The following is a 22,719-nucleotide window of genomic DNA, read 5'->3' on the forward strand; positions in this document are numbered from 1 at the left end:
GGCAATGCGTATTTAAAATAACATGACAGGGCCTGTCCATGGGTTGCACCCCCTCCCTTGCAGATGCCTGCCCTGCAGCCCACCTATACCTGTTTATTCCAGAGTAAGCACCACTTAATTCAATGGGGTGTACTCACAGGTAGCATGCCTAGAATTTCAGCCTTCAAATGCCCTATTCTGGGAAATATGCACCTGAGAGCAAAAGCAAGCAATTTGCGGTGGTGTCCATCTCCCCCGACCCACCAAAAAATATGAACTCAAGGGAAGGAGAGAATACCACTAGTGCACCCACCTGCATGCATACATGCATTTATTTTATTTCATTCATACCTCACAAACCTTCAGCACATGGTGGTCCCGGGTTTAACAAATGGTAAAATTCAGCAATGAACTGAAATTTCCCCAAACTCAAGAGCCTACCAGGGATGTGAGGCAGGGCAGCATTTGGTGATTCACCTCAGGTGCCACAATACCTTGGACCACTTGAGAAGCAGGGTTGCTAAATACACAGAGCCAGGGCTGGATTATGAAGCCCTAAACCATGTCCAATTTAAAAGGCCCCAGAGCATCACTGGATTCTGTAAGAAAAATGCATCAAAAGACCAAGATCAGATCAAAACTGATCTTGAGATCACGGGATCCCAGAATCAAACTGATCCTGGATTAAATTTAGTCTCCCTTCAGATGTTATTAAAAAGCCCCGCTGTAGCCATGAACAGCAGGGTGAAGGGGGAGGAAGTCCCGCCCCCTCTATATCACCCATCTACACGCCCTGCCACTCACGGTTACGACGGGGCTTGTCTGAAGAGGGAAGAGCTTTCCCCGTGTTGGCAGGCACATCTGTTGACTGCGAGAGTGAATCCGCCATCACAGGGAGGGCTCTTCCCTCTTCAGACAAGCCCTGCTGCAACCATGAGCAGCAAGGCAAGCGGGTGACTGACGTGGTGAAGGCAGGATTTGCTCCTAATAGCGTGCCATTCAATTCGCCATTGGATTGATTCAGGTCAAATCAGGAGTGATATGCACATTTGACCTCATATAGAATCTCCCTCAAAATAGAGGGCCCGATTTGGGGTTGAGGAGAATCACCCAGAATTCGACCCAAATTGATTTGGGCAATTTAAACGTCATTTGGAGGCCATTTTGATTCGGACACACCCCAACAGTCTCCAAGTGACACCATCTGGAATCTACCAGAGAGGTAGGAGTGGAACCACTGTAAGACAGTGCCACCCAATCCCACCTCCCTCAGGTGGTCCAGGAGGATATCATGGTTGATGGTATTTAAAGCCACAGAGAAATCCAAGAGGATCAGCAAAGTTGCACTCCCTGTGTCGATAGCCAGTTGGAGATCATCCATCAGGCTGACCAAGTCAGTCTCAACCCCATAGCCCACACAAAAGCCAGTTTGAAATGGGTCTAGATCTGCATCTTCCAAAACTGCCTGAAGCTGAGAGTCCACCACTCGCTCAATCACCTTGCCCAACCATGGAAGGTTAGAAACAGGTCTGTAATTAGCTAACTCCAAGGGATCCAATGCAGCTTTCTTCAAAAGTGGTCGGATAATAGCCTCCTTAAGACAAGGAGGCATCCTGCCCTCCCTCAGAGAAGCATTTATAAAATTTACCAGTCCCTCTCTGACAATATAATTATCAGATGAGATAAGACAAGTTGGGCAAGGGTCAAGAGAACAGGTTGTAGGACGCACATTCTGAAACAGTTTGTCCACTTCCTCAGGAGTCACAAACTGAAAATGATCCAATCTAATTCCATAAGAGGAGTTGCTGGACACCTCCACAGCAGACTCTGTGGTAACCGTGGAATCCAACTTGGCCCGAATGCAAGAAATTTTATCCACAAAAAATCATTTAAAATGTCACAGCGAGTGACTGATTGTTCCAAGTTTAAATTCAAAGGGGAGAGGGCACATACTAGCCCCCTCACAACCCTAGTCAATTCAGCTGGACATGAGTTTGCAGAAGCAATGCAGACAGAAAAGAACTGCTTCTTTGCCACCTGCACTGCCAGAGCATAGATCTTCAAATGTGCTCTGTGTTGTACCCTATAAGACTCATGCGAGTCTTCCTCCACTTGCACTCTAGTCATCTACCTCAGCGCTTCAGCACCCGCAGTTCATCCGAATACCACGAGGCTCTCTTTAAAGAAAGTCAGAGAGGACACTTAGGAGCGATTGTGTCAACTGCTCTAGTGAGTTCATTATTCCATGTTTGCACCAGAGCATTGACAGAATCACTAGCAGAGCCAACCCTAAACCCTTCCAAGGCTTCTTGGAATTCTGTTGGATCCAATAACCTCCTTGGTCGGACCAACCTAATAGGTCCTTCACCCCTGCAGAGGTGGGCCAAGGCTGTAGTTCTATCTGAACCAAATGGTGATCCATCCATGACAATGGGAAGATTTAACCTACTTCACAGGATTGTTGTGAAAGAGAAACTCAAGTATGCAGTACACCGCTCTGGGCTCTTTGGAGGAAGAGCAGGATATAAATGTAAAATAACAACAACAACAACGACAGGAGTCCCCACCCATGGAACGCCACCCTGATCAGAGCAAAAGACCAAATCGCCTGGTCATCTATGGAAGAAAGCAATGGATTCCCCTGGGGCAGAAGTGGGCAGGTTTAAGGCTTTCAGGAGCTTTGGGGGTGGGGTGGCAGGGCGGGTGTGTGTGTGGATAACCTTGGGAGTTAACCAGAACACAATAGCAGCTTGAGAAAGTAGAGCTCATAATATGGCTGCTTGGGGCAGTGGAGCCAGTCACAAAATGGCGGCCTGTACAAGAATGTACATCAAGAGAAAAAGGGATTTTAACATCAAAACCCCTGAATGTCAGGAGAATTCTGCTGCAGGAGTGGAGGGGAGCAAGAGAGGCTGCTTTGTGGGGGAAGAAATAAGAGAAAAAGTAAAAGCGATCCTGAGCACTTGAAGAGAGATTTTAAAATGGTGCAGCCATGCCTTCACTCAGCCAGCCAAGCAGGTTTTCCATATTGGCGGGAAGGGAAGGGAAGCAGAAGCAAGCCCAGAGGCCTGGAGTGCTACTTCAGATAAGCCCAGGAGCCACCAGGAGCTTCTAAACCTCCTTTGCCTGTCCCTGACCCAGAAAGCATGGAAATGTTTAATTATCAAAATGGGAAGAGGGACTGTGGGCCCAGATCTTTCAAGTGCTTAGCAATGCCCCTGCCAGGGGGCCAGCCCATTTCGACTGGACTTGGTAGCCAGCCACTGCTTCTAGTAGCAAGTGAGGTGAGGTTTTCTTACTTCTGCTCCATGCAGTAGGAAATGGATTTCTTTGTATGCAGCAACATGAAAAAATTAAAATGCATTTGGGGCAGCGTTTTTAGCAAGCTGGTAACGTCAACAACAGATGGGGGAAATCCCCCATCTTGAATATATTCAGTCTATTTACTTGGAGCCTGCATAAATAGACATGGGGCCTATTTTAATTTGCAGCGTAGAGCTCAGAATAGGACACCACGGGACACAGACAGACTAAGAAATCCCTTCAGAGCCACAAACCCGACAACGTCTCTCTAAAATAAGTATATATTTAGGGATATGGACAGTAATCAGAAACAGTCTCCATGTCACTTAGCCAGTCTCTGGATTCTTTCTGACATATCTAAAATTATACAGCCAGCTTATTTTAGTTGGCACCATCTGCTGTGGCTCACAGGAAACTCCAATGAGAATTTGGTGGAAGTCCACTTGGTGGATTGTCAGATAACCACATATATTAAGATTTTGTTGCTCCTGTATTTTTCCTGGAATTTTGGCAATAACCGTGTAGATGAAACATAATTTTAAATGAGGCCTTGTGATCCTTTGGAGGCAATACAGGATGTTGGCTGACATATTACCCAGCGCTCCATCAATTCAAGAGCGAGGTCTGCATGCTGGTCCCATGAGAGTTGGAAGCCCGTCCATGCTGGAAGCAAGCTCGGAGAGGCTCCATGGCTCCTAAGTATAGCATCAGCGCTGAAGCAAAGGTTCTTCCAGTAGGAATGATGGGGAAATAGTTGCATCAGCGATTATGCAATTCTCAGGAGCCATGGAGCCTCTCTGAGCTTGCTTCCAGCATGGACAGGCTTTGGACTTGCATGGAACCAGCATGTGCCCCCCCCCCCCCGCTCTTGGATCAGCGGAGTGCTAAGCAGCAAGCAAGCCATTGCTTCTCTGGAAGTATTTCATGGATCTCCCAGTTATTATTTTACTATTATGGATGTTTATAAATCATTCCCCACCACCACCACCACCACAAAGAGGGCTCAAAGAAGTTTACAAATACAACAAATATTTATATGCCGCTTTTCAACAGAAGCTCCCAAAGCGGTTTACATAACAAACAAACAAACAGGCTCCCTGTCCCCAAAGGACTCACAATCTAAAAAAGAAACATAAGATAGACACCAGCAACAGCCACTGGAGGGATGCTGTGCCGGTTTACAAAGCAAAAGGAACAATAAAATGGTTCCCTGCCCCAAACGCACTTATATATATAATTTTTAATTTACATATATTTTATAATCCTTTTTAAAAAAGATACCAGGAATATCCACTGCAGAGGCACTATGCTGGGCTGAACAGCGGAGCGGACACTTGAAAAAGAGCCTCTTGCCCTAGTTAGCAGAGGATTCCAGGCTGTGTCAGTCACAACTGCCTCCCTGCCCATCTGCTGTCATATGTATTTCTTTGTAGCCCTGCTCAGACAACAGGCTTGTTCACACAACTGCTGGCAGAGTAGGAGAAGTGCCCAGCGTAAGAGAACTGAGTGCAGGGGCGGAGCCACTATTGAGCAAACGGGTTCAAAGAACCCGGGCCGCCACCCTTCAGGGGCCGCGCCTTGTGCCCCAGACATGCCCCCCATATGATGAGGGCGTGGCTTAGCTCACTGTGCGGCCCCGTTTGGGAGCGAAACCACGTCCCCAGGCCTGACATCAGACACAGGGGTTGTGGCTAACTGCTCCCTGTGTCTGACATCAGGGCCTGCAACAGCAGGCAGGCCACCACTGGCCTCCCTCCGCACCTGACTGGGTGCACTCCTGATTTTCAGTCACATGCTTGCAATCCTTAAGGTGTGTGTGGGGTGATCATGTGTGAGGTGGCAGCTGGGTCAAATGGCTTTTCCTCCCACTTCAATAAAATGCTGGGGAAGAAATCTGAGTAGCAGCCAACAACCTGAATGGCTTTAAGAGGGGTTTGGATAACTTCATGGAGGAGAGGTCTATCATGGGCTACTAGTCGGAGGGCTGTGGGCCACCTCCAGCCTCAAAGGCAGGATGCCTCTGAGTACCAGTTGCGGGGGAGTAACGGCAGGAGGGCATGCCCTCAACTCCTGCATGTAGGCTCCCAGTGGCATCTGGTGGGGCACTGTGTGAAACAGGATGCTGGACTGGATGGGCCTTGGGCCTGATCCAGCAGGGCTGTTCTTTATGTTCTAGGGTGTGCTTGTCCTACCCATCTGCTGCCTCGCACATGATCATTCTCGCTGCCTCCTACCTTAATATTTGCACTAAAAAAAAAATTGTGACCGAAAATCGGGAGTGTGCCCAGCTCTCCTACCCAGGTTGGATGCTTCACCTACCCTGCTGGCAGTCATGTGAATGACAGTACCTGCGTTCATTTTGAAAGTGAACTATGGTACTGGACTAATGAAATGCAGGTCACAGATTGGGAGTGTACTGCCATACCTCATCCAACACAACACGTGGATAGCTGTATGTTCATACAGATCTGTACATGTGCATAGTGTACACAGATTGTACATGCATTGGACATAATCTGTGAATAGGGCTTCTGTCTTCAGTGATTCTTCAGCAATGCGGGAGGTACTTACAGATCCTCTTTTCATCATAATTTTTGATCTGCCCTAAAGCTGTCAAAAGAGGTTAGGCAAGGTTCTGCTATAAAGCCACCACAGGAGGTTAGGACACTCTCTTTCTTGCCAGTGTTCTATCAACCTCTGAAAACGTCATTTTAGCAAGGTTTAAATTTCATTATTTTTGTCTTTTACACTTTCCTCCTCTTAAAAATTTAAGATTTTTTTAAAATTCTCCTTTAATTTTTTGTTGTGGTTACTGTCAATATTTTGGTTTGTATTAATTTGATATTCTTACCTCGTGGCACTCTAGGTGCCTCTATTTCGGAGAGGGAAATGTGGCATTGGATATTCTATATGAGATATATAGATTTATATCCATTCATTCACAGAAAACGGTGCCCTATTTATGGGCATGCCAAGGAACACACAAGCAACAGCTGGAATTTGTAAGTGGGAAATATGATTAAACTCACAGTTCTTGTGCAGGTCACCTTGTTAAGGTTGCATAGGATAAAATACTTTGAACACCACCTTAGCGTTCAATTACAACCCTTTTAATGAATCATTTTTAATGTTCTTTCTCCTTATGAAAATTCCATGAGGCAAGTCATAATTTAGTAAGGGTAAGCCTAGGGACCCGGCTTCATGTCTCAACCTCTGATCCGTGCATTTTGGACATAGAAAAAGTGATCCATTGATGCAAAAATAAGTATTTTACTTAAAGATCCCAACATGTTACAGCTCTTCATCAGGGGACTACATAAAGCAAGCAGGGAGGAACATGAATATTTAAACACAAGAGAGCAGCCTAACAGAACTTCTTAAATAACTGTACCGATGCAGTGGCAATATTTGACCCCCTTCTCAAGGAAGCCCTCCGTGCCACCCGAAAATATGTCCCTGAGGGCTGCACAACCGTCAGGGACATATTCATTTTTCTATAATGTTTGTTTTATATTTTTCATGTTTGGGGCATGTTTTAAAGATTGTTTTTACTATTTGCAATTGTTTGTTATTTCCTATTTGGATGCTGTAGCTTTGTTGCTTATTTTTTTCAAATAGTTTTTCCTTTGTGTTTACATTTCCATATTTGTGTTTCTCTTTGCTTTCTTTACAATCCCCTGATAAAGGACTATAGCTCAAAATGCACTGAGATCTCTGAATAAAATATTTATTTTTGCACCCATGGATCATCTTCTTCTCTGCCTTTCATTCTGTGGCCATCAGGGCTCTTACTTGCCTTAAGTCCCAGCGGCTGGCAACTTTCAGCCTTCAAGAGGACTAATCCCTTGGTCTCGGCTTGGTTGGTTAACTTAGCATATCAAACCAACGCCACTGGGGAGAGAGCAGGAGTTTCTCTTTAGTTGTATAGACCCTTTTAATCACTAAGGGCTATAGCTCAGTGGCAAAGCTCAAGCTTTCCATGCAGAAGGTCTCCCAGGATATCCAGTTAAAGGGTCTCAGGACAGAGGGCTGGGAAAGGCCTCCCTCTGCTTGAAACCTCTGACAGTCTTTGCCAATCAGAGGAGACAGAATGAATGAATGAATGAATGAATGAATGACAGTATTTGACCAATGGTCTGACTTAAGAGCCCTTTCTCACGATCAGTGGGCGGGCGGCAGGGAAGTATGCTTGAACTTGCCTTCCCTTAGGACAACGGCTCCTCTGTTGCTGGTTGCACTCCCCGCATGCTCAGATGACCCTCCGCTGGCCCAGGCAACACAGAGAGTCAGGGGCCGGGACGTGTCGTTCTGGCCCCGGAAATCCCATAATGCACCGCGCAAGTGTGCGGTGCAGTGTGCGGATCCCAGCAGCACCGGCTAAAAGGAGCAAGCACTACAGATGACTGGGGAAACAGGGCTGAGGGAGTACTCACTCTCTTAACCTCGTTTAGGAGGCGGATTATGCGGGCGGGTTTGCCGCTGAAGCACCGCTGGGATCGGCTGCAATTCCGGCCGTTCACATGCACAGCCAAGAGCAGGCTTGGCTGCGGGTATGAACAGCCTCTTCGTGTAAGGCAGGTTCACGTGTTTTCTGCAGCCAAGGTTGTAGTTTATTTCTCCTCGCCCCTTAAGTTTTGGCTCATCTCACCATGGCTATTCTTCTAATGTGCACCCTACTTCAGAAACGAGGAAGACAAAACACAGTCAGAGCCAGGGGTCATCAGTGATGCCCAGAAACACATGAAGCTTGGCTGAGAACACTTTAAACCTGTGATCAGGTATCCACTCACTCACTCTTTGCTGAAACTGTGCTCAAGCCAGGGACACAGTTGGATAATGCAAACCAAGAACCGTGGCTTAGCAGGATGCAAACCTAAGTCTCATCACCAAATGACCCTGCATGGTGCAAACTAGACAGGATGTGTTCAGTCCAATCAAGAAGACAAGCATTCAAGAAAGTGCCAATATAAGATGAGTAACTCACTGATTGTCTTGTTGCAAACATCCAGTCCCATGAACCAGCTATGCTTGGGGGTAGGGGGGGGAATGCTGCTACTAACAATGTGATTTTTGAGCCCCAACCAAGCAACAATCCCTTTACAAAAAGGGAAAGAACTATCCAAATTTCTTGCTACAGGTATCCCTCACAACAGCTGAGCAAGGATACAATGGTGCAGCGAGAAAGCAGCTGAATGGAACTTCCCAACTAACTGCACCAGTGCTAAAGGAAACAGTGATTTCTGATGCCCTCCCCTTCCCCAGAAGTGGCTGTGCAACCCTCAGGGACATCTCTTCGGGTGGCACAGAGCAGGGTGGATTTGATTTAAATCAAACTGATTTAAATCACGATTTAAATCACGATTTAAATCACTAGCAGGGTGGATAAAAATATAAAAAATCCGATTTAAATCAAAAAAATCTGATTTAAATAAAAAAATCCAATTTGTTTTATTTAAATCAGATTTTTTTTATTTTTATCCACCCTGCTAGTGATTTAAATCGTGATTTAAATCAGTTTGATTTAAATCAAATCCACCCTGGCACAGAGGGCTTTCTGGGGAACAGAAGGGCATCCAAAAGGCCACTTCCCCGCTGTACCGGTGCAGTTAGCTGGGAAGTTGTGCTAGGCTGTGCTTTGGCTGCATCAGTGAATCCTTGCTCTATGTCAGCCACTGGTTATTTCTGTGGTTAAATGGATACTCAAATGACTTAATACATTAAAAAATAAAAATCCCATAACCTGTGCATCTCTACAATTATTTTCCCACATGGGTTCTTTCATGTGCAAGGAGGTCTGAGCTTGTAATGAAGGCTTTTGCACAGGCCAAGCACTTATATGGCTTCTCCCCTGTATGGGTGCTCTGATGTCTACGAAAGTTTGACCTCAGGCTGAATGTCTTCTCACAGACTGAGCAGCTATATGGTTTTTCACCTGTGTGGATTCTCTGGTGCCCCCTGAGGAGAGAGCTAGCAGTGAACATCTTCCCACACTCAAGACATTTGTAGGGTTTTTCCCCTGTGTGAACTCTCCTGTGTGAGATCAGTTGCGAATTGTGTCCGAAACTTTTCCCACAATCCGAGCACTGATACGGTTTTTCACCTGTGTGGATTCGCTCGTGTCGAATGAGGAACGTGCTCACACTGAAAGATTTGCCACAGTACGAACATTTGAACGGAAGCTCTCCTCGGTGGCTCTTCAGATGGTTGGTGAAAGAGGAATGTTGCCGGAACCTTCTCCCGCAGTCCGAACATTTGTAGGGCTTTTCTCCTGTGTGGGTTCGATAGTGTTTCGTAAGGTCTGAACACATCGTGAAGGCTTTCCCACAGCACGAACATTCAAACGGTCTCTCTCCCGTGTGGATTCTCAGGTGACTGGTGAAAGAGGAGCTCTGCCGAAAACATTTCCCACATTCTGAACATTTGTAGGGCTTCTCTCCTGTGTGGGTTCTGTAGTGCCTGGTAAGGTCCGAGCTCACGGTGAAGCTTCTTCCACAGTGTGTGCAAGTGTACGGTTTCTCTCCGGTGTGGGTTCTCGCATGTGCCACAAGGGTGGACTTCAGGCTGAAGCTTTTCCCACACTCCAAGCATTTATAGGGTTTCTCGCCTGTGTGGATGCGCTGATGTGCAGTGAGGCCTGTGGGCCGACTAAAACCTCGCCCACACACTACACACTTATGCCGCTTATCGTCTTTGAGGAGTCTCTGCTGGGTGATGCTTTTTTTTAGGTCCTCCTTCCCTTTGGTGTAAAGAACAGACTTGACCACACTCCTTTCCAGGTGGCTTTCATTTCCCTTCTCTGATCCATTCAGACGCTCAGGTGGTGCACCATCTTCCTGGCATGGAAGTTTCAACTGGTCGGGATTTTCCAGTAGAGGATTCACTTCTTTATTCTCATTTGCCCACCTGTCACCTGCTGGAACAAACATGGAGACTTTTCTTTTTAAAGGTGCAGCCACATTTGCAATACTGTGTGCTGCTCTGGTTTGTCTCATCTAAAAAAGGGTACTGGAGAGCAGGAACGCTTGCAGAGAAAGGCAACAAAAATAATTAAGGAGTTGGGGCATCTTCCATACAAGGAAAGGGCTAAATCAGGGGTGGTCAACCTGAAGCTATCCAGCTGTTGTTGAACTGCAACTCCCAGAGCGGCTCCATCCCCTGAGTGGAATATCTTGCAGTGCTCACACTTCTAATCTCCCTTTCATATGCAACCAGGGCGGACGCTGCTTAGCTAAGGGGACAAGTCATGCTTGCTACCACAAGACCAGCTCTCCTCTCCTCACAAAACAAATTGCAGCAGGAGGTGATGGGAGTTGTAGTCCAACAACAGCTGGAGAACCTCAGGTTGCGTACTCTTGGGCTGAAGTGTTTGGGGCTTTTTGGTTTGGCAGGTATGGGGGGGGGAGGACAGCTGCAGGGATACGACAGAAGCAGTGTTCCCTGTAACGCATTTCCAGATGTTGTTGACTACAACTCCCATAAGCCTCAGTCAGAGGCCACTGCAGCTGAGGATGATGGGAGTTGTAGTCAACAATATCTGGGAATCCCTGTTATAAGGAACACCAGACAGAAGTTTATAAAATTATGCATGGTGTAGAAAAAGTGCATAGAGAGATGTTTATCTCCTTCTCAAATAATACTGAAACCCAGGATCATCCAACGAAACTGATAGGTAGGAATTAAAAGAAGATTTATTTCTTAGCACAAGCCATTTAGGGGATGGGGCCGTAGCTCAGTGGGAGAGCACCTGTTCTGCATGCATGCAGAAAGCCCCAGGTTCAACATCTGGCATCCCCAAGTAGGGTGGAGAAACATTCCTCTCTAAAACCCTGGAGAGCCACTGTTGGAGTAAATGATACTGAGCTAGATGGACCAATGGTCTGACTTGGTATAAGGCAGCTGCCTAGGTTTCTATTATTACATTTACTAAAGCTGGTTTTGACCGTGGTCAGCTCCTCTCCAGGAGACGGTCAGACCCACACGCCCGTCCCGACTGATCTTGTCTGCCTTAAATAGAGCCCTGCATTTGAGACACTCCTCCCCACTTCCAACCTGCTCTGCCTTCCCTGGCTGGGCAAATGCAGTGGCCAGCCAACCCCTGGCTCCCCAAAGGGACTTGTCTCTAACTCCACCCACTTCCTTAATATCCCTGCACCCATTTAAAGCTGTGGAGTTAAGATCGTGGCCATTCCCTTGCCACCAAGCTGCCGTCGCCTGGGCTGTCCCTGCCCATCCCCCAGCAGCTGCTGCATGTCTCTCCGCGCCCTCCCTGGCTCCTGAGAGGCCATTCCTGGGGTCGCCTTGGCGTTTGGAGCCCCTGGCTTCCCTTGGCACCCTGCCGTTTGGCTGGGTACACAACCCTGTCTCGCGGGGGGGGGGGCGGGGCGGGGAGAACTCCCGACAAGTGGACCTACGTTTGGTGTTGCTACTGTTCTAAAAAAAAAAACCACCCCTGGACTTTATTTTAATTTGTTTCTGTTCTTGGCTTCAGATTGGTTTTTAATTTATTTTTTATTTATTTTACGTTTCATATTTATATATACATTTATATAAGGTAGCTTAAGCATCTAAAGCTACCTTAAATGACAAATCTGATGGAAAAGCGGGGTTGTTTTTAACTCAGTACAAGTGCATCTTACTCCTAGGTTGAAAGACTGCAGAGGACAGGGGCAGTCCTTGTATCTCAAAGCAGCGAGAAAAGATGGCAGCAGAACTGAAGCCAGATCTGAAAATGCTGGTGTGCCTAAATCTCACCTGGACTGCAGGCTGATGCACCCTCCTCCTGTTTAGCTTCTGTACACAGCCGCCTCTGTCCAGAAGCACCTGCTGCTGGAGGAAAATTCAAAGCCGTCTTCTGGAGCAGCGTCAGCACCTGAAATGGAAGAGGATCACATTCACTATTGCTAAGTGATTGTTCAGCACTGCCAGCAGCTGCTGGGTGCTCACAGAACACAGGTGTGACAGTGAATCCCTGCCCACAGCATCCTGCAAGGGCAAAACCTCTCTGTTCAGCTATTTTATGTTTCTGTTCTTTACAGATTTTTAATTTCAAAAAAACCCTCTTATCTTTATTTTCTGTAAGCAGATATTAGGCACCAAAGACATATTTGTTCACCCAGGTTTTTAATTAGATTTATAGTTTTAATACTTTTAGTGTTTGGTTTTAAATGATTTTAATGTTTTAATCATTTTTAGTTTAATCTATATTGTTTTTACTGTACACAGCCCAGAGACGCAGGTTTTGGGCGGCATATAAATATGTTTAATTAATTAATGTTAAAATTAATGACCTAACCTAGAGTCCTTGCAGATGGCAATAAATTGTGCATATTGAAAGTGCAGTCTTACTGACAGTACACATGCTCCCATTGGCTTCTGTGCTCCTTCCTATTGGGATCTTATTCTCTGGTCACAAGCTGATTGAAGATCTTGCACAATTTTCACAGTGCCACCTACTGGCCAGTATTAGCATTCCTGTTCCCTTTTCAATACTACTTTAGTGGCAACTGCCACCTAATGGCACAGTGGGGAAGTAATTTACCTAGGGAGCAAGAGGCTGTCAGTTCGAATCCTCGCTGGAATGTTTCCCAGAATATGGGAAACTCCTATATCAGGCAGCAGCGATGTAGGAAGGTGCTAAAAGGCATAATCTCATATTGCATGGGAGAAGGAATGGTAAACCACTCCTGTATTCTACCAAGAAAACCACATGGCTCTGTGGTCGCTAGGGATTGACACTAATTCAACGGCACAATCTTTCCTTTCTTTTAGTGGCGACTGCTGGTTCTTTTCAGCATGTAAGTGCTGGCCGGCAGCTGATGCTGCAAACATGGTGTGAGGTTTCTAATCAGCATGTGGCTAGAGAATAAAATCCCAATAGAAAGGAAGCCTATGGAAGCATGTGCACCATCAGTAGAATTGGGCTTTCAACTTGTGCAGAATCTTTCAACATTGTGCAATTGCCACCAGTTGCAGGGGAGCAACCGCAGGAGAGAGGGCATGCACATACCCCTTGCCTGTAGGCTCCCCAGAGGCATCTGGTGGGCCACTGTGTGAAACAGGATGCTGGATGAGATGGGCCTTGGGCCTGATCCAGCAGGGCTGTTCTTATGACCCCTAGAACTTAAGAGTTGGGATGGACCTTGGAGTTCTTCTAGTCCAACCCACAGTGAACCAAGATGTTTAGAACAACTTCAATCAGGCACACATCAACTTCTACATGAAATGAAAGGCCCTTCATAAGTATTACCAACCAAAGAAAAATGAAACGATAAAGAAGTAGAGCTCAGTGGCTGAAACACCCCAAAGCTGCAGCAGTGCTAAAGCGAAGCTTTAGCACATGGATCTGACCAGCACCCTGGATGGGAGACTATTGGGAGCCCCATGCAAGAGTGGGATGGAAATATATTCATATTTCAGAAGACTAAGGACCCAAACCTTTTCCTCCACCCCCCGTAAAGGTCAAGTGTGCTGTCAAGTCAGTGTTGACTCGACCATAGAGCCCTGTGGTTTTCTTTGGTAGAATACAGGAGGGGTTTACCATTGCCATCTCCCGCACAGTATGAGATGATGCCTTTCAGCACCTTCCTATATCGTTGTTGCCTGATATAGGAGTTTCCCATTTTCTGGGTAACACACCAGTGGGGATTCGAACTGGCAACCTCTGGCTTGCTAGTCAAGTCATTTCCCCGCTGCGCCATTAGGTGGCTTGCCCGCCCCGCGTACATAAAATTAAATTTATGTATATATCAAAATGCCAACCCATGTTCCCCATAATCTTTACTATTACATGAATTATATGTGATGCTAATAACAATAAATCACTCTGTTCTTATTTGGCATATTCTTGTGCACCATTTTCTGGCAAGGTTTACAAATGATGCCTAGCAGGGGTACAGCAAGTAGGGATGTGCACGGAACCGGTCCGGAGAACCTTTACGGGCCTCCGAACCAGTTCGATCGGCAGGGGGTGCATCTTTAAGGGCAGGGGAGGGTGCACTTACCCCTCCCACATTTCCCCCGCCGGCGTTCCATTTTGTTAAAGCCCCTCGGGGCTGCAGCATGCCTCCCTGCCGCCTCGTCTCCCGGAAGTGACTGGAAGTAACAGTGCACAGAGGGAACGGGTGCGCGCACATTGCAGGTGGGCGCGCACATGTGCCCGGCGCGCGCAGGCGCGTCTGTTACTTCTGGTCACCTCTGGGAAATGCGGCGACAGGGCGGCAGGAAGATACGCTTAACAAAACCGAGCACCAGCGGGGGGAAATGTGGCTCCTGGCTCTGCCTGTCCCCTTGCAACTTTTGTCTGAGGGAAGAACTTTTCTGTTGCTTTCATTTCCTATAGTTTCCTGACTAGAACTAAATGTAAGTACGCCTCACTGAAACAACCTTCGATTCATCCCCGGCCTGATTTCCCTCCCCTTTCTCTGTTGCTTCTTTTGTGTCCCTATCTAGTTTGTTTACAGAGGCTCATCTCTGGCCTCCAAGCTTTGGAATTCCTGGGAGGCTTCTCCAGTGGAGTCTGCGGACCTCAGGCCTGTGGGTAACACATCAGCCACCCCCTCCAAGGCGGCCGGAAAAGCCCTCAAGAAAATGTATTTAACCCCTTCTGTTTTGAGACAGAAAACAGGTTAGACAGATCTTGGGCCTGAAGCAGAAAGGCTGGTGTGTTATGCAATGCTTGGACACACACCAGAGTAGTCAATCTCTCCCCAGAAAGCCTTCAAAATATGGGCTGGGAAAGGAGATGACAGATATGATCAAGACAGGTCACTGCCACCCGCATCGCAACAGACAGTAGCAGTCTTCAAATATTTGAAGGGCTTTCAGTTTGGAGGAGGAGGGAACTTGTTCTCTGTTGCTGCTGAGGGCAGGACTAGAAGCAATGGGTGGGAATGACAAGGAAGCCGATTCAGGGGGAATTCCCTAACAGTAAGAGCGGCATGACAGTGGAACAATCTGCCCCATGCAGTGGTGGCAGTGTCCCTACTAAGGTGTGTGCACATATATGCACTCACAAGTTTTTTTTAATATCTGCTCAGTTAATTTTAGATCCCGCTCAAGCTTAATTGGGAAGGCCCCCCTCTGAATGCAGGTGCACACACACTGCCCTGATACCGCAACCCAGAACAGAACTCATTCAACACACAGACGAAAGAAACTAGAGAGAACACTGAATGGTGGTGGAGGAGCTGGCGCACGCAGGTGCGTTGGGGACTTCCGGCCATAATCGGCCAACAGGGCTAGGAGTGTGCACGGTTCGGTCCGGCAACATTCCATAGAACGCCGGACCGATCCGGAGGTCCGGCACAGGGGGGGCCTGTCGCTTTAAGCGGGGGGGTAGTACTTACCCCCCCCCGCCGCTCTTCCCCCTCCGGCGCTGTTCCGATCAAGGAATCTTCTTGGGGCGGCAGAGTTCCTCTCTGCCGCCCCTGCCTGCCCCTGTCGTTGTCTTAAAATGCCTCCAATGCTGCCCTCGTCGTTCCTAAAGCCCACAGACGAGCGCTAGTGGCGCGCATGCGCCCTGCGCGCTCGTCTCTGACGCTGCCACGCGTGCGCCGTGACGTATGACGTACCCTCCCCCACTCTTAAAGCGGCACCCCCACCGCCTTCGAACCGGCGGAACAGGCGATTCTTAAAACCGGTTCGGAGGCCCATAAAGAGCCTCCGAACTGGTTCCGTGCACATCCCTAATGTGCGCACACACTGCCTTGAGACTGCCGCGCAGAACAAAACTCACTGTGCACACAGATGGGAAAAAAATTTAGAGAGAACACTGAGTGGTGGTGTAGGAGGAGGAGGAGGAGAAAACCTCGCAGGAGGTTTTCAAGCAGAGACTGGACAGCCACCTGCCAGAGATGCTGTAGCAGTTCCCTGCTCTCAGGGCATTGGACTAGAAGACCAAGATCCCTTCCAATGCCAACATTCTGTGATTCTAGACTCAATCTGTGAAAGTTTCACTACCTCCTCAATACCAAAGCCTTGTTCAGACATTATCTTATATGTGCATGCAATGTCTGTACCATCATACATGCTTTGGGGTGAATGGCGGTACCTGTGTTGATTTTACAAATGAACCTCAACAGCCTCCTCAACAGCGCATTATGTTCAATGCACATGCAATCTGTATAAAGTGTATGCAGCACAGGCATACCTTGCATAGTGTATGCACTGCATAAGGATTGTACATGTGATTGCACAGAATGTCTGAATCTATAACCCCCATGGTCACTGGGCCTTTGATGGAAGACCCTTACCTGCTGCTTTGGTCTCTTGGCTTCTTGCTGCCTCAGCAGGAAACCCTCTGCTAAGTCCACCGCTTGCATGCAAGTCTCTGGGCAGCCATCTTGGACAACCCAGCTCTGCATCTCCTGGGGCAGGACAGTCAGGAACTGCTCCAGGATCACCAGTTCCAGGATCTGCTCCTTCGTGTGCCTCTCCGGCTTCAGCCACTGATGGCAAAGATGCCAGAGGTGGCTGCAGGCCTCACGGGGCCCCTTGGCTTCCTGGTAGCGGAATTCCCTGAAGAGCTTGCGCTGCACATCTGTAATGGCAGTAGAGTCACCTCCCAGAGCCTCTTCCCTTGCCTTCCAATCATCTCTGTTTCTGGCCTCCAACCTTCCATATTCTTGCAAGACATTTCTACTGAGGTCCTGCGCACCTTGGGGCCACTGGTAAGCATCAGCCACTTCATCCAAGGAGGATGAAAAAGCCTTCATGGTACGCCACAGTGTGGGCCCAAGTGCGTGGGGGTTGCGCCATGGTGAGGGAACGGAGTGCATAACCTTGAGGAACTCCTGCGATTTTAAACAAGGCAGATGCTTTTCATCACCCAGTTCCTCCTTCAGCTGAGGTGGTGCCTCCCATTTCAAGAAAGCCTGGTTGCTCGCAACCTTGACATCACCTTGACGTCTTCCTTCCCTCTTGGATCCAGTCCTGTGTTCAAGTCCTGACAGATCCTGTGCCTCCATTTTGACCCTGGTCTGTACATTCTTTTCTAGTCCAGCCTTGAACTGCAAACACAGAGCTCCTTTGGCCTCCTCACTGGCAGCCATATTGTCTTCCTGAGAGACAATAACCTTATTGCAGGCAACTGTATTTATCTCTCACTCTTCAAGCCCTGCATTTTCATTGGAAATGCTGGAGAATTGCCCAGGAGCCAGCTATACTTCCACAGATAGGCTGACCCCATGGTCCTATGGAGATTGTTCAATGGTTCTACTAAAGGGAATATTTGCCAGGGGAATGTTTCATAGGAACGAGAAGATGTCTGTTGGTTGCCTGCTGGGCGAGGGACTAGGCAAGACAGACAGAAATACTTAAGAGCATGCAGATGGCTCCCTGTCCGAAAGGCCCTTGCAACCTAAGAAGAAACACAAAGAAGGCACAAATAAGAGATGCTATGCTGGGCTGAATATTTTTATCTATCTATCTATCTATTTATTTATTTAACATATTTTCATACCTCCCAAAACTCACGTCTCTGGGTGGTTTACAGCAAGATTAAAAGTAAAACATTAAAAACAAAAACAAAAAATTTAAAAGCAAGAAATTTAAAACACAAATTTAGAATTTCAAAACACTTCTAGCCAACCCGCACAGAGCATCTGTGCGCTCTTTGGGGGCAGGCTGTTCCCGTCTCCCTCCTGCCCCACTCTCCCTCCCTCCCTTCTGCCCCACACTCTTGCCTCTCTTCCCCTCCCTCCCACCCAACTCTCTCTTCCCCTCCCTCCCCCTCCCCCTGCCCCACTCCCTCTTGCCCTCCCCCTGCCCCACTCCCTCTTGCCCTCCCCTCTCCCTGCCCCACTCCCTCTTGCCCTCCCTTCACCCTGCCCCACTCCCTCTTGCCCCCTCCCCCCACCCCACTCCCTCTTGCCCCCCTCCCCCCACCCCACTCCCTCTTGCCCTCCCCCTGCCCCACTCCCTCTTGCCCTCCCCCTCCCCCTGCCCCCTCCCTCTTGCCCTTCCCCCTCCCCCTGCATTTTTAAAAGTTCTACTTACTGGGCTGCCGCCACCGCTCCTCCTCCCGGGCGGCGCGCAGTTCCCTCCCACCCCAGTCTCCCATGGGCTCCTCCTGGCCTCGGCGGCCAGTCCTGGAGCCGCCTGGCCGAGAGCCGCCTCCATGGCCTGTCCCGCCGGCAGGCCCACCACACCCAGTGCCGCCTCTGCGGCCTGCCATGCCCGCTACCGCCGCTTGCCAGTCTTTGCGGCCAGCAGCAGGCCAGCCACCTCTCCCCCCACCCCCACCTTCTGCCCCGGTATCGGGGCCGGCTGCCGGCCGGCCGCCCGCCTCACCACCTCGGCCCTCGGCTGGGCCCGCCACCGCTTCGCTGTGGCCGGACCCGCAGCCACCACCCGTTGCCAGGCCGGGCCTGCCAGTGGCCCTGGCTCGCAGCCGGCCAATTCTCCTCCTCCTGGGTGTGCCAGCCAATCAGGTGCCTCTGCAGCCAAGCCAATCAGCTGGGCTGCCGGGACGCATTTTCCCTGGCACACCCAGGAGAAATATATATATAGATTCTAAAAACAACATTAAAACAATCAAAACAATATCAGTTAAAAGCCTGGGTGAACAGATGTGTCTTCAAAGACTTTTTAAAAGTTGTCAGAGATGGGGATGCTCTTATTTCACTAGGGAGCGCATTCCAAAGCCTCGGGGCAGCAACAGAGAAGGCCCGTCCTTGAGTAGCCATCAGATGAGCCGGTGGCAAACGCAGGCGGACCTCTCCCGTTGATCTCAGTGGGCGGTGGGGTTCATAACGGAGAAGACGTTCTCTTAAATACCCAGGGCCCAAGCTGTTTGGGGTTTATAGGTTATGACCAATACCTTGTATTTTGCCCAGAAACATATCGGCAGCCAGTGCAACTCCTTCAGTACGCGAGTAATATGGTGTCTCCTAGATGACCCAGAGACCAGCCTGGCAGCCGCATTCTGAACCAACTGTAGTTTCCGGACTACGTACAAGGGCAGCATCACATAGAGCGCATTGCAGCAATCCAGTCTGGAGGTTACCAGCAGATGTACCACTGTTTTGAGGTCGTCTATCTCAAGAAACGGACGCAGCTGGCGTATCAGCCAAAGCTGATAGATGGCACTTCTGGCCACTGCCTCCACCTGGGACACCAAAGAGAGACTTGGATCCAGAAGCACCCCTAGACTGCATATTCCTTCTGGGGAAGTGTGAACCCATCCAGAACAGTCAGATGAAAATTGTCTCTCAAGTTCCGACCCAGCACAATGAGTACCTCTGTCTTATCTGGATTCAGTCTCAGTTTGTTATACCTCATCCAGCCCATTGCCACCTCCAGGCAGGCCTTTAAGGAGGTTATGCCCTCTCCTGATAATGCTGACACGGAGAAATTTGGTGTCATCAGCATACTGATAGCATCCTGCACCAAATCTCCTGATGATCTCCCCCAGCGGTTTCATGTAGATGTTAAACAACAACGGAGACAATACGGAGACCTGAGGGACACCATACAAAAGTTCAGATTTTGAAGAACAATAGTCTCCAAAGGACACCATCTAGAATCTGCCCGAGAGGTAGGAGTGGAAACACTGCAAAGCAATGCCTCCCACCCCCAACCCCCTCAGACGTTCCAGAAGGATATTACGGTCGATAGTATTGAAAGCCGCCGAGAGGTCCAAAATGACCAACAGAGTCACACTTCCTCTGTCAATTCCCAGTTGGAGATCATCCATCAGGCCGACCAAGACAGTCTCCACCCCATAGCCAGCCCGGAAGCCAGTCTGAAATGGGTCGAGATAAACCGTTTCCTCCAAGACTGTCTGGAGCTGAGAGGCCACCACCCTCTCAATTACCTTGCCCAGCCACGGAAGGTTGGAGACAGGCCTGTAGTTACTCAGCTCTGAGGGATCCAAGGTAGGCTTCTCTAGAAGTGGTCTAATAATTGCCTCCTTAAGACTAGGAGGCATCCTACCTTCCCTCAGAGATGCTTTTATGATCTCTACCAGGCCTTCTACAACAACCTCCCTGCCAGATAGTATAAGCCATGTCGGGCAAGGGTCAAGAGGACAGGTGGTGGGCCACACCGTTCCAATCAGCTTGTCCACATCCTCAGGAGTCACAAACTAGAACTGATCCAACCTAACCACATAAGAAGAGTCACTGGATACCTCCACATCAGATACTGAAGTAAATGTGGAGACGAAATCCAAGTCGGCCCTAATACGAGAGATTTCCCCCACAAAGAATTATCCCACAAATACCACAGCGGGTGGTAGATGTTTCCAGATTCTGATTCAAGGGAGGAGGGGCACTCACTATCCCTCTCACAACCCTGAACAATTCCGCCGGACGTGAACTTGCGGATGTAATACGGGCAGAAAAGAATCGCTTCTTTGCCGCACGTATCGCCTGAGCATAGTTCTTCAAATGAGCTCTATGTTGCAATCTGTCGGATTCAAGCAGAGTCTTTCTCCACCTGCGCTCCAGTCGTCTACCTTGCCGCTTCAGCCCCCGTAGTTCTTCTGTATACCAAGGGGCCAGTTCTGAAGCGGGTCGGAGAAGACGCTTAGAAGCGATCATGTCTACTGCCCCGTTGAGTTTGCTGTTCCAATTCTCCACTAGGACATCAACAGGATCGCCAGCAGAGCCAACACTGAATCTCTTCATTGTTTGGCCCTAGTAACTGGTATGCAGTGGTAGGTAAAGGTAAAGTGTGCCGTCAAGTCGATTTCAACTTCTGGCGCCCACAGAGACCTGTGGTTTTCTTTTTGTAGAATACAGGAGGGGTTTTCCATTGCCTCCTCCCACGCAGTGTGAGATGATACCATCAGCATCATGCTGATGCCAGTGTAGTGTAGTGGTTAGAGTGCTGGACTAGGACTGGGGAGACCCAAGTTCAAACCCCCATTCAGCCACAAGACTTGCTGGGTGACTCTGGGCCAGTCACTTCTTTCTCAGGCTAACCTACTTCATAGGGTTGTTGTGAGGAGAAACTTAAGTATGTAGTACACCGCTCTGGGCTCCTTGGAGGAAGAGCGGGATATAAATGCAATAAATAAATAAATAAATAATCAGCATCTTCCTATATCACTGCTGCCCAATATAGTACAAGTGGGGATTCGAACGAGCAACCTTCTGTTTGATAGTGACACTTAAGTGTCACCTTAAGTGATACTTAAGTGTCACCTTAAGTGACACTGCGTGTCACTTAAGGTGACATGCAGTGGTAGACTGCCCCTGAATTAGAAGGTTTCTTTTTAATACCATGGCTAGTAACCATTGGCAAACTTCTTCAAGAATTTGTCTAATCCCCTTTTAAAGCCACCTAAGCCACCCAGTGGCTATCGCCACCATGTGATCACCACAAGTGGCTATCACTTGTGGCACTGAGTCTTGTAATTCTGCATGGTACAAGGAAGTACTGCCTGTCCCGAATCTGCAAACTATTTGGTGAGCCCAGTCTCTAGTGCTAAAAGAGAAGGAGAAGAACTTATTTCTTTCCACCTTCTCCACACCATGCATCATCTTGGCAACGTCCATAGTGAGAATGACTGTGCGTGTGTGTGTCCCAATCATCTTCTTTCCGAAATGAAAAGCCTCAAATTTTTTAGCCTTCCCACAATCATTTCCTTAATGGTTTATTTTATAGGTAGCTGCCACATACTGAGTCAGACTTTGGGCGGTCTAGCTCAGTACCGTTTAATCTGACTAGCAGCAGCTCTCTCCGGGGTTTCAGACAGCCGGACTCTTTCTCAGTGCTGCGTAGCGATGCCAGGGATTGAACCTGGGACCGTCTTCTGCATGCTCTGCCTACAAGCGGGGTCTCCCTTCCAATGGCCAACTACAACCCCGCCTATTCACCAACAGCATCCTACATCTGCAGGCAGACAGAACAAGGTGCACAAAAACGGCCACTACAGCTGGCTGCAGCGCCAATGCAGGGATAAGAATGGCAAAGGCGCTTGGCCGTGCCGTGCAATGGCCAGCCACGCCATCATGCCATGCAAAACATCAAACTGTACTCCTTACCAGCAGCATTCATCCGGGCAATCCGAGGGGCAGCTAGAAAAAGCCAAGCCACGAGAAAGCATCGCCCAGGAAGGAAACGTCCCGCCCCCGTTTCTATCCGCTGTGCACCATAGAGCTCAGAAGAGCTTCGCCCACGTCCTCTCTAGGAAGAGCCTCTCCGCGCATTTAACCCATACAAACACCCGGCCCTGGAGAACAATCCGCTCCTCAGCTTTGGCGGTGGTCAGCATGTTTAAGATTTTGCGGCTGCAGATCAGTGCACCTTGGTAATTTTGCAACCTGGACCTAAGGCTTTTGGAGCCCCGCCCCCCCTTGCTTTGGAGGCCGCCCTACACACACACAACACACACACATAGAGTATTTAAACACGTGGATTCTTAAACAACTGAATTCACAAGAATGTAAGAATATAAAACAGGTATATTGATGCAAATATACATTAGCACAA

At 48.6% G+C, this 22,719-nt stretch overlaps 1 protein-coding gene across 1 annotated transcript; it reads right to left on the reverse strand.

The window, feature by feature from the left end:
• Positions 1 to 8,781: 8,781 nt before the first annotated feature.
• Positions 8,782 to 22,349, reverse strand: LOC128342613 (zinc finger protein ZFP2-like). The gene is made up of 4 exons (XM_053290129.1): positions 22,272 to 22,349; positions 16,533 to 17,638; positions 12,034 to 12,151; positions 8,782 to 10,195 (listed from the first exon to the last, which is right to left on the reverse strand). The coding sequence occupies exons 2-4, from the start codon at positions 17,328 to 17,330 to the stop codon at positions 9,039 to 9,041; spliced, it is 2,073 nt and encodes a 690-aa protein (XP_053146104.1). The 5' UTR covers positions 17,331 to 17,638; positions 22,272 to 22,349; the 3' UTR covers positions 8,782 to 9,038.
• Between the last annotated feature and the right edge of the window lie 370 nt (positions 22,350 to 22,719).

Source organism: Hemicordylus capensis, chromosome 2 (assembly GCF_027244095.1).
Source record: "Hemicordylus capensis ecotype Gifberg chromosome 2, rHemCap1.1.pri, whole genome shotgun sequence".
Taxonomy (NCBI): Eukaryota; Metazoa; Chordata; class Lepidosauria; order Squamata; family Cordylidae; genus Hemicordylus; species Hemicordylus capensis.

What these genes read in the sequence shown, in the direction of transcription:
- LOC128342613 (XM_053290129.1), bottom strand. Translation starts at nt 17,330, where the DNA reads ATGGCTGCCAGTGAGGAGGCCAAAGGAGCTCTGTGTTTGCAGTTCAAG. An exon ending in CCAAGAGACCAAAGCAGCAG is followed by an intron (nt 12,152 to 16,532) that starts GTAAGGGTCTTC and finishes CTTCCATTTCAG; the next exon opens with GTGCTGACGCTGCTCCAGAA. An exon ending in TGCATCAGCCTGCAGTCCAG is followed by an intron (nt 10,196 to 12,033) that starts GTGAGATTTAGG and finishes TGTTTGTTCCAG; the next exon opens with CAGGTGACAGGTGGGCAAAT.